The sequence below is a fragment of the Leishmania panamensis genome (assembly GCF_000755165.1).
Source record: "Leishmania panamensis strain MHOM/PA/94/PSC-1 chromosome 33 sequence".
NCBI classification, from domain to species: Eukaryota; Euglenozoa; class Kinetoplastea; order Trypanosomatida; family Trypanosomatidae; genus Leishmania; species Leishmania panamensis.
The window spans coordinates 941,242-952,601 of record NC_025880.1 but is presented as its reverse complement, the minus strand read 5'-3'; the positions used below and the strand labels follow the sequence as shown (position 1 = coordinate 952,601).

The 11,360-nt window shown below is 56.1% G+C and overlaps 3 protein-coding genes across 3 annotated transcripts, besides 2 other annotated features; all 3 read right to left on the bottom strand.

Moving 5' to 3' along the window:
* Positions 1-2,083: 2,083 nt before the first annotated feature.
* On the bottom strand, positions 2,084-4,519 carry LPMP_332440 (cell division cycle 45 (CDC45), putative; the record flags this gene model as incomplete). Its single annotated transcript, XM_010704034.1, has 1 exon — positions 2,084-4,519. The coding sequence occupies one exon, from the start codon at positions 4,517-4,519 to the stop codon at positions 2,084-2,086; it is 2,436 nt and encodes an 811-aa protein (XP_010702336.1).
* Positions 4,520-5,804: 1,285 nt separating this feature from the next.
* On the bottom strand, positions 5,805-7,382 carry LPMP_332430 (hypothetical protein; the record flags this gene model as incomplete). The annotated part of the gene is made up of 1 exon (XM_010704033.1): positions 5,805-7,382. One exon carries the CDS (start codon positions 7,380-7,382, stop codon positions 5,805-5,807), a length of 1,578 nt encoding a protein of 525 aa, XP_010702335.1.
* A 1,782-nt stretch (positions 7,383-9,164) lies between these two features.
* Positions 9,165-9,426: a repeat region.
* A 362-nt stretch (positions 9,427-9,788) lies between these two features.
* Positions 9,789-10,964, bottom strand: LPMP_332420 (udp-glc 4'-epimerase, putative; the record flags this gene model as incomplete). Its single annotated transcript, XM_010704032.1, has 1 exon — positions 9,789-10,964. One exon carries the CDS (start codon positions 10,962-10,964, stop codon positions 9,789-9,791), a length of 1,176 nt encoding a protein of 391 aa, XP_010702334.1.
* A 297-nt stretch (positions 10,965-11,261) lies between these two features.
* Positions 11,262-11,360: part of a repeat region that runs on past the window's edge.

Below are 11,360 nucleotides of genomic sequence, written 5' to 3'. Positions count from 1 at the left end.
CCAGCGCTGAGACAGTGATGTAGCGGAGAGCGCGGAATGGAACAGCTCTTGCGGTTCACAGGAACAGAGGGGAGGCGGTGGCGGAGATGGCAGCGTGTCGTCTGTTGACTGATACGGTCGTTTCACGGACGACACTACACAACTGGTGATGGTGGTGGCCATCACCGGTGTCGTAGGAGTGGAGGGGGCCTCCTCCATGCCCTTGTCAAGCAGCACGGCCGCCTGCGCTAGAAGTGACGCTGCCGAGGTAATATCCACTCAATGCTGCCAGGAGCAGCAGTGCATCGCACCACTGCGACACCGCTTCCGGAGATATAAATAAAAAGTGCAACCGTAGTAAGAGGCAAAGGGAAGCACTCTCGGCAGTATGCAGGAGCCTGAGGCCGTAGTATGCGCAGCCCCAAACACAAATGCCCGTAAGCCTATGAAGTAGAAAAGTGACGCATGTACGCACCTGATGTCCTTTGAAAACAAGTCAGTGATCGGCGATGGCGCAGCTAGGAGGGAAAATGAAGGCGGCAGCTCTGTTCTTGGTTCTATGACGCTATTTACTTCTATGTCTTCTCTAGTGGGTGGGTGAAAGAGGTGTATGGTTGGTGTGCTGAGGCAAATGGCCTGCCTTATTTCGATGCGGGTGTGCCACTAAGCTGCAGAGGAAGCGACCGACTGGCAATTCGAGGAATGAAAAGAAAAACGCTTTGCAGCGCACATATGCGAGAGTGCAGCGCGCACACAAACGTAAGCTCCGCACGTGCTCTTGCACCGTGCAGTGGAGGGAGGGAGAGAGAGAACGTCAACGGTAAGCTGCAGTGGTGACCATACAAGGAGTGCGATGATGATAGTGTGGTTTCAGATGTGTGTATCTTCTGCCTAGAGAGAGAGACATACATGCACGACGGCGAGAAGAGGGATCTCACGCTACCCTTCTTGCTTTCGTTTTCGTATACGTGCACGTGTGTTTGTGGGGGTGTGCTGTAGGCCGAGAGGCATGCGAAGTGGCGAGAGGAAAACACAAAAAAGACCAAATTGTGAGAGCAACAGTCGGGAATATCGCCAAGAGAACAGAGAAGCACCACAGGTGAACACCTCCTGTAGGAAACAGCAGAATCTATGCGAATGCACGGCACGCAGCATTAGGCAACCGTGAGAAATCGCGTCACCCTTTACAGTCTCTGCACCCGCTCCTTCGTCCCCTTCACTCGTGACTGGGTGCCAATTGAACCCAACAGGGCACCTCTTTCAACGCAAGGCGGGGCCGGAAAAGTCGAAGAAGAGTCCACAATCCATCTGCCACAGCTAGAGTGTTAGTTGTTTTCTGTTTTGCTTTACATGCTACCTTTTCCCGCTGCTGACTAAGTCACAACTATGCACTCGTTAGGATGTGCGCATCTAAACTACGTCGCAAATGGGGGAGGGAGGTTATGCGGCATCGTCTACTGCTCAGTCTGGAGAGAAAATGACAGGGGGGTAGACCAAGCACGTGGCAAGAGCACAGCAACAGGGATCCAGAAGGGCGGTGCACAAACCCTGACCAAAACAAAAAGGGTGACTAAAGAGAAAAAAAAAAAGAAACGAAAAGAAACCCTGGTAGGGTGAAAACCCCCATAGCGGCCGCGGGTGCTGTCTTGCTGTTGTTGCTGTTCTCCTCGCATCGGCAGAACCCTGTTTCGCGATACCGCACAGGCTTGAGGGCTTCACATGGCAAGCGAGTGCACACGAGCGCCCACCGGTTGATCCCCTTCACAAGTGCCAGACTGAATCCCTGCAATACACCTCTGTGCGTATATTAAAGGAAAACGTGAACGATGGGAGGAGGACATCTATGAAGGGAACGAGAAGAAGAAAAACATTAGTCACATAAAACCCAAACACGAGACAAGTTAATGGGCATGCCAGCAGCAAACGCTTCTGCGAAGAGTCATCTCCCTCACACACCCCGATGGCACTGCACGCGTTTAACCCCGTGAATGCGAGCGCGGATCAGCGGCCCCATTTCTCTCCTCTTTTGCCTTCTGCAGCAGCAAAAAGGAAAGCGGAAAGAAAAAAGCTGACAAAACTCAGTGCCGTGCACCCTTTTCTTTGACTAGTCCACCACCTCCACGACTTCCCCCTCTACGTCCTCCTCATCGCACTCATCCACCGTCGGCACGCGCCTCGTGCGAAGCTCATGTCGCGGCATTGTAGTCTTCACCGACAGTAGCAGCATGCGCTCTGCCAGGTAGGTTGTGTTCTCACGCCCACGTACCTGTACCGCATTCCGCTCCACAAAGTACCGGCGCGGCGGCGTGTTGAAGTGTTCATCTTGCATGCACTGCGCAAAGCAGTACGTGGGAAGAAGTGGAATCATGCCAGCCCCCGTATTACCGCCGTGGGTGAGCACGACAACGTACTCAGTCGTATCCTCAGCCTGTGCGCCGCCGCCTACGAAAACACTACCGGTTACAGTGACTGCAGACGCTGAAGGCACACCACCACACGCACTTTTCAACTCCACAACAGACCCCAGCGCACCTATGCCCGGTCCAGAGGGTAAGCCGCTTCCACTGCCGTTGCCGCTGCTCGCCGTGGGCAGGGCCGCTAGGCGTGCTTGAGGTAAAGCGCAGGAAAGGATAAGGGGCCGCAGGGCCGTCACGGCTCGCCGATCACGCCGCCGGCTCATGGAAAGCGTGAAAAAGAGCCGCTCCGCTAAGACAGAGAGTCGCTGCACAGTACAGAAGCTCTCCAGCGTCGGCGAGGTCTTGGACGGGTCCGAGGGTAGTGCGTAGTGAATACCAGTGCTGCTCTGCACGTTGCCGGGCTGCATCAGGGAGCTTGTAGCGTCGGCTACGGCTTGCTGCAGCGACAGCGCCCCCGCCAGGGCTTCGTGAAACAGTTTCTCGTTCGGGTCCACGTCCAGCACAGCGCTTGCTCGCCAGAACTGACTCCGTTGAAACTCGACAAGCTTGCGCTGCGCCAAAGCCGCTATTTCCGCGGGTGAAAAGCTCGACTTCTCGGAGGGGCGCTCGACAACGTACACCGACGCTGGCGGCACCGCTGCCATCTCAGCAGTGAAGAGCTTGCACACGTCAAGCGTGGACACTTCAGTGCTGTAGCCCACCTTGCGAGAGATACACCGTATACGATTCCGGTACCCGATGGCGTTACCCTGAGCATTCACCCAGCTCTGTAACTCGGTTTGCACGCGACAGAGCGCTTCGCTGCCCACATCGGTCGGCACTTCGCGCCAGGGACGCTGCGCCATTGCGATGGACACACCGCAGCGACTTGCAAGCAGCTGACTCAGTCGCGGACGGCCGTCCTCTACATGATGCAAGTCGAGCGCGCTCGCCACTTGCGGGTCGTACCAGATGGCGTCCCAGAGGGTGGAGTGCCGCAGCAGGTGGAGCTGCTCCTCCTCGCGATTGCTCAGCTGCATCCTATCTGTGGAAGATCGGCGATAGTTGTTGACAGCCTCCTCGGTGCGGTCGCGCAGAATGCCGCACCGCACGCTCTGCTGAAGCGAGACAGCCTCTTGTAGCGGCGCCATCTCCACCAGGTAGGTGGCGTAGTCGACAAGTCGACGTAGATACAAGTCGCAGACGCCGACGGCGGCGTGCCAAAGAATCGCGTCGTTAAAGCGGTGCAAAATGACGGAGAGGTCGTACACCTCCACGGCGCTGCTGCGACCGGCACAGGAGCATGCGTAGTAGCGTGCCTCCAAGTACGCCGGCACCTCCCCATCGGCACTGCGCCAGTCCACAGAATCCTGGCTCTGCGATGGAGTTGCGTCATCGCCCTCTCCATCGAAGAGGTCGGCATCATCGTCGCCGTCAGTTTCCGAGCTCCCTTCCTCCTCGCTGCTGGTGCTGATGCTGCTCTCCTCGCTGTAGGCGTCGTCGTCCTCGTCGTGTGCGCTGCAGGGAAATTGCTCATTGCCATCACGCTCATCTCCCACCTTGCCACCGTACCTGATGCGCTGGCGTCTCGTGCGCACACGAGAGGAACGTGTGCGGCGCTGACGCCGCTTCATATCCTGTCGGCGGCGATACCGTCGCCGCCGCTGCGCCTCTTCGGCGCACTGCTTTCGAAAGAAATCGTCCACCTCAGCGTGTATGCGGTCGCTGCCCCAAATAATGCAGCGGTCGCCGTCCTCGCGGCGCAGATTGCCAAGGTGAAAAGGGCGGTAGGCATCCACGACGATGACGATGTGCCGTGAGAAGTCAAAGTAGTCCTCGAGCAAAACAGGTGCTCCGAGACCCACGAGGACGAAGAGGTCATCGACCCGGGGGTTGCTGTCATCTTCGCGCTCGCTGTCCTGCGCAAAGCTTGTCTGCTCAATAAACCGCCTCAGCTCGTCGTACGAGCTCGTTGGGTGCAACTTGAAGGGGAATAGAAACAGTTTCATGAGGTAGGTCAAGCTGAGAGACGCGGCAGCTGCGTCGGCTGTTGGGGCGGTGAGGACATTGATGCTTTTACGGGTAGATGCGTAGTAGGTAGAGATGCGATCCCACGGCTCCGGGGCCCCAGAAGTAGTTGCCATGCCTTTTTTTTCTCGCCCCCCTCTTCCTGTCGCGGGTGCTTCCTGGAGTATTCGCGCGTCTCTGGACCTCGAAGGTGGACAGGGGAAAAGAGCAAAAGCGCCTAGGACCGGCTCTCTGCGTAGTGGGCAGGTGTGCGCCGTGTGTGGGTAGGTGTCCCGTCGTGAAGTAGAACCGCGCGGTAACGGGAGGGCTATCCCTCACTCGCTGCCTAGTCTATCAGTCTATATTGTATGAATGTGTGTATGTGTGCGATGAACGTGAGTTGTGGAGCTTAGGCAGCCTTTTCTGTCTGTGAACACACAAGAGCCGTAGTCGAGTGGATTCGGAAAGCCCTTGCGTCTTTGAGCCCCCTCTCTCAACCGAAGAACGTAAGGTAGGCCAGGTAGAAGGCAGCAGAAAACAGCGTGACTGTGCATACAAGTGCGCGCAGGCGTGGGTATACGCGGCGGCGCTGCTGAAGAGGTTGATGGGTGCACGAGGGTCACGCGCTTGTACGATGATTAAAAGACACGAAGGAAGATGAACAGTCGGAGAGGGGGGGGGCTGAAAGCAGCAGATGTACAGAATACGACATGAAGAAAAAGCGCGCATGTCACACCTCCCTCACCCCCTTCCTTTGCCACCACCTCCGGCGAGGATAAGACAGGTATCGCACTCAAAGGTACGCCAAACGAAGAGGAAGCAATGCTGAGGTGTTGGGTGCGCATTGAAAGTGAAGGATTCGCCTTTTCTCTCCACCCTTCTCCTCCCCCTCCCAACAGAGAAAAACACAGAAGAGACACCATACATGCGCACAGTGAAGCCAACACACACAAACACACACAAACACACACAACAGCACTCTCACGAGCCTGCAGAGCACAGCGCGCACCTTTGCCTCCTCGCATCCACCGAGCGCTGCATCAAATACGGCACACAAGGGGAAAGAGATTGTTTTCTCCTTTCCTTCTCTTCTTGCTTCGTTCTTCATGTGACAGACAGACAGACACACACACACACACACAAATGTACGCGGCAAGCAGCGAAGACCCAACAGACACCCTCTCTGCGGTAGCAACGTGAACCCTTCAGCATCCACCACTACCCCTTCAGCACTGCTCCTTAGCACCAAAACTCTATGAAAAAAACGGCAAAACAAAAAAATGGGCAACCAGAAGGAAAAATCGCTCGCTTGAAAGCGCAGCCTCTACATTAAGCGAAACAGTAAGGCGGTGCTGCCTATGCACTGCCACAGAGGTGAATCACGTTGTTCGTTACAGCCGGAGCAGGGCACCACATAAGCCATCAATGACCGTATGGAAAACAGAGAAGAATGGTTTCCTGAATGAGGGTGCAGTCCAGCTGCTGCACCACCTCCTCCAGCCGCTCGCAGCCCTGCAGCACGGCCGTCTGTACGATATCACCTGGTAAATGACCATCCGTTGCCGTCGCGGGTGTTCTCATCGCCTGTCCGTGCAGCTTCCAGGCCTTGTTCACCACATCCTGCCGCCGAACGTGCCACTGGCGCATGAGCCGAAACAAACGAGGCGGCACTACCACGTTCAGCAACGTCTCACCTGTCACACGTGCCATGCGGAATGTGCCACACATGGCGTCGTCCATCGTAGAGCATGCCGATAATGCTGGCAAGCTGCCGGCTTCGACAGAGCGGGACGGCTTCTCCATAAGGGTTAGAAACAGTATTATGTCTTCTGTGCCCCACTCCATGGGATCGGTGAGGGGGAGGCGGGAATCACCATGTGGGCTACCGAGAACCCCCAGCACTTGCCGTACAACGTTGGCAGGGGTGCCACCTGCGGTTGCGGACACAGAAGGCACGGTCAGCTCCGAAGAAGAATTGGTCGTCGAGCATGGTTCCTCGGCAAAGAAACTTGTCGCCGCCGTTGATCTGCTGATCTCTGCTGCCGTCGACGCTGAGGTAATGGTGGGGATCGGGTTCGTCAACGATAGTGCGGATGTCGTAGCATCGTCACGGATGTCCGGGTCGAACATGAAAGACGGCAGCGGCACCCTTTCTGCTACCTCGGCTGCCTCCAATGTCTCTAGTGCCTCACGCTCTACGTTGCGCTGAGTCATACGATCGCGTCCATCAAGACCCCCCACAGCCGAGAATGCGCTCTCCATCGACGCGGCTGAGTACAGCTCCGCCTTGGCGCCACTTCGGTGCATCCTTGCCTCTGACACGGAGGTCAGATCCTCATTAGTCCCTGCAAACCCATCACCGCCACCAATTTCGTGCTCCACAAAGGCCTCATAGCTGCTGTAGTTGCGCTCCAGCAATCGGCGCCGCTGTCTCAAGTCTGCCTCGTGCAGCTCCTCTGTTGTGGGGTAGCGCTCAGTCGAAGAACCGGACGCCGCCACAGCTACTCCTGCGCCCTGTGGCTCACCACCAGCTGCCTCTGACTGGGGCGCATGATGCAGCTTCTGATCTGCTCGCATCTTCTTGACAGACATACGACCCACCGTGCTGAAACGCGCCCACTCAGGACCGAAGTGCGCCTCGCGCACCTCCCGACTGTCAGCAGCCTTCACAAAACCCTCCTGATCGACGTCCTTCCAGGCAGAGTAGATGCCGTCGCTTGGGTCTTCCCAGCTACTGCGCTCACCAAACGGGTCATCTGGAGACAGCGAGCGTGACTTCACAAAGGCGCGGCCGCATTGCAGCGCCTGAAAGTACGGGCCTGCGGCCTCACCGCAGCCGCTCATCCCTAGCGCGCGATGGCGTCGTTGGAGAAACAATAGGCGATGCGCCCCTAGCGCTATGGCTAGCGCAGCAGCGGCATGTGAAGTATTCCGCATGCACGCGCTTGCTGCTTCAGTTGATGCCCCTGATGCCACTCGCTGCGAAGCTGTCTTGAGCATGGTTGCAGCCAGTAAGTGATGTGCCAGTGGAGGGAAAAAAAAGACCGCATACACATCTAATGCAAACAGGCGTACTTTGGTCATGCGTACAACAATGCCTACATGTAGTGAGGGATGTGCGCCGCTTTCACTCCAGTACAGCGATGTAAGCGAGGTAAAGATAGCAAAGAAGAACAAAGAGAAGACGAAGAGAAAACATAACAGAAGGGAGAGGAAAAACATACAACTTTGAAGGAGCTCATACACGTCATCGCGTTCGTGTCCTTCACACGCTCGCAGCTGCAGTTTCCGCTTCTCAGCACACTGGAGGAACATACAAAGAGGAAGAAGCCAGAATGCAGCCAACAAACTTGCAACGGATACCATCTGCGGTACGCCACAGAGTACTGCCGCCTCTGTGTGGGTGTGCGCGCGCGCCTGAATGAGTAAATAATATTCAAAATGGAAAAGGAAGCGCTACAAGGGGCCATCTGGGGGAAAGAGTGGGGCGAGATGCCGGCGTGCGATCGGGCAAGAAAGACCAGATTGATGAAGCCCAAAGACACACACAAACAAGAAAGTGAAGGAGCGTAAGCCGTGTAATATGAGCGACTCACCACGTCATCTGCAAAGTGGACTCCCGTACTGTGTGCGCTGTCGCAACCATCATCACAAGCACGGCCCACGTCGTCTTACCCTCTCCATATTATACTGCGGTGATTGGCTTTTTGTTGAACCGCTTGCCCGACCTCTGGCCCCCCCTCTCCCCAGATAATAAGGGGGCCTTCCTCCTGCCTCCCCACCGACAGAAAGACGCGTTAAATGAGAAATGGCGTAGCCACATACCTGATCACTCGCATAGATGCTTGAATGGGTTTGAATGTTGCATACAGAGGTGCGTGTGCGTGTGCGTGCGTGTGTGTGTGGGTGTGGAAAAAAAGAAAGCAAAAGAGAGAGAGAGAGAGAGAATGGAGGCGAGTGAATATGGAAAAGGCTGGAAGACAAATAAAGCGAGGGAGAGAGATATGGGAAGGTGCGGCACGTGGTCCCCCCTCTCTGCGGCTTCTTCCAGAGCCCTGCACCCACAGACGCACACGACGATATGACACCGCACAAGAAAAAAAAGAACGAAAAGCACACGTGCACACACCGCACGATAAATGAAGGTCTGTGCAGCCCAGGAACTCGAAGGGCACGGGAAAACGAAAAAGGCAAACGCTCCCAGTCCCCCAACAGGTTCGTTACACAGAAAAGAGGGTATGCGTACTCATGCCCGCGTGCAGACACGCTACCGAAAGAAGAAACCAGCACACAACAAACCATAGTAGCTGAGTCTATAAATATATAAATGTATATAAATATATATTTATATATTTATATAGACTCAGCCCATGCACACACCCGTAAGAACGTTATAGGGGCATGGCATAGGAAAGGCAAGAGAAGAAGAAAAGGTGCAGATAAAGAGTGGTGGGAAAAATATCGTGAGAGGGAGAGGCAGGAGGGCGATGGTGACGCACGGTCGGCCACGTTTCCGTGGCACTCCAGGGGAGGGTTTCAAAGGCCGAAACTTTCGCAACTCACCCCCCTCTCCCTCCGATTTGCCATCCGGTCGGCCTCCCCTGCGATTTCCAATGCGAATCAAATCAAGAAAAGAAAACAGCGCTTCACAGCAACGCAGACACGCCCATCCCCCCCACTGCACTTGCACATCGCTCAGATGCACATGGCTGTACCCCACATGAGATGAAGTGGCTGTGGATCCCTTTTTGGTGTCTTCTCTCTCCCCTTGATAACAGCGAGCACCTCAGCGTGTGGCAACGCCAGGGCCCAGTGTCTCCATCTCTCTGGGCAAGCCAGGCAGCGACGCCGAGGGATGCACCAGGCGGCGAGCTGCGAGGCGGGTGGGGAGTGTTCGAGGCAGAGGGCAAGCTCCGATGACTGAGCCGGCGCACTGCTGTGGCGCGTGCCTGCGGCTGCTTCGCACCCCGCGATGGGCCTGCAGCAGGGGCGGGGGTCGAGTGGAGCTGAGGTCGCGTTGGATGGATGAGAAGGGACACGCTGACGAAAAAAGGAGCGTATTCCTCCACGTTGCATCTCGGATGGGACCACGAATCCGCAGTCACACAACGCACCAACGCGCCCACATACGCTGAAGAGGAAGTAAGACAAGACACGATGTAAGAGGGTACTAACGCAAGCAAAACAAAGGCGCACAAATTAGAGAGAGAGAGAGAGAGAGCCACCTCCCAAACTCGCTCGGCAATGTCTCAAGAAAGTGAGAGCCAATACAGCCTGCAACCCAGACAAGGAGGAGTAAAGCGATTGACAGATACATTTTTATACCCTGACACGCATGGTAGTCCTTCCCTATTGCTTCAGTTCATTTTCGAAGCCCATCACGCGTGTGTGGGCGTGTTGTGCAGTTTAGTGGGACTCGTAGCCGAAGGGGTGGCCACTGTGGAACTTCCACGCCGACTCGATGATCTTGTCGATCGAGTCGTACACCAGCGTCCACCCAAGTGCCGCCGCCGCCTCCTCGCCGGACGCCACAAGCACTGGCGGATCGCCGTCACGGCGCTTCTCCGCCCTCTCCGGAATCGGATGTCCAGTTACACGCCGAGCCGCCTCGATGACCTCGCGCACAGAGTATCCCCTCGACGTACCAAGGTTGAACGTAGAGAAGAACTTGTCCTTGTCATCGGGGGTCAGCTTAGCCAGGTAGTCCAGCGCCAGCACATGGGCCGAGGACAAATCTTTCACGTGCACGTAGTCGCGAATGCACGTACCGTCTGGTGTTGGGTAGTCCGTTCCAAAGATGGATATGTAGTCCTTCACCTTCTTGCGATCCGGATGGTGCACGGCATTGTAGGCGTTGATCTTATCCGCGAGCGGCACGCGCAGAATGAGCGGGATAAGATGGGACTCGGGCTCGTGGGTCTCGCCAATGTCACCGTCGGGGTCGGCGCCGCACGCGTTGAAGTAGCGCAGGCACACGCTCTTGATGCCGTAGGCAACAGCGCAGTCTTGCAGCATGTACTCGTCCACCAGCTTCGTCGTGCCATACGGGCTCTCCGGCAGGCGCTTGGCGTTGGAGCGAATGGGCTTCATGGGATCCGGCTCATCAGCCGAGCCAGCCTTTGTCCGGGCATAGGGATTTCCGAAGAGGGCGGCCGTGCTGGAAAGAATGAGCTTGTCGCACTGGTACTTGTGCATGGTCTGCAAGATGCGCAGCATGCCGACAACGTTGTTATCGTAGTACCGCAGCGGGTCGTGCACGCTCTCCGGCACCACGATGTACGCGCACATGTGCACGACGGCATCAATCGGGGCGTGCGCGGTAAAGACACGCTCGAGAAAGTTGACGTCGCGCACGTCGCCGACCTCCAGTTTCGCAAAACGGCAGCCGCTCTTTCTCGCCTCCGCTAAGTTTGCTTCAGGGTTACGCGCAGCAAAGTTCTCTTCTGTGTCCACATGGGCATCAGAGCCATGAGTGGCCTCAAGACTGTCAACAATGATCACCTCATGCGAGCTATGACGTAGAAGCTCGCGCACAAAGTGTGTTCCAATGTACCCTACACCACCGCAGACAAGTACTCGCATTTCGCTCTTGAGGGTGCGACAGTTGTGCTTGCTCGATGACCTGTGGCGAATACTTTCTCTTCGTTCCAGCTCTGGCGTAATGGCAAAGACGGAAGAGCGGCGACGCTAAAGGGTGCAATGACTTCGATAGAAAAAATAAAACAAAGATACGGTAGTGAGAACGCTAATTTCCCCTTTGGTAGCCTTCCTCGTTGTGGTATGGCTGAGAGAGAAGCATGGGCAAATCTCTGAGAAAGACCAGCCACAGTACAAGAGAGTGAAGAAGTACAACAGCAGGAACGCATATTTTGAAGTCAGCGTGTCCCTTCTCATCCATCCAACGCGACCTCAGCTCCACTCGACCCCCGCCCCTGCTGCAGGCCCATCGCGGGTTGCGAAGCAGCCGCAGGCACGCGC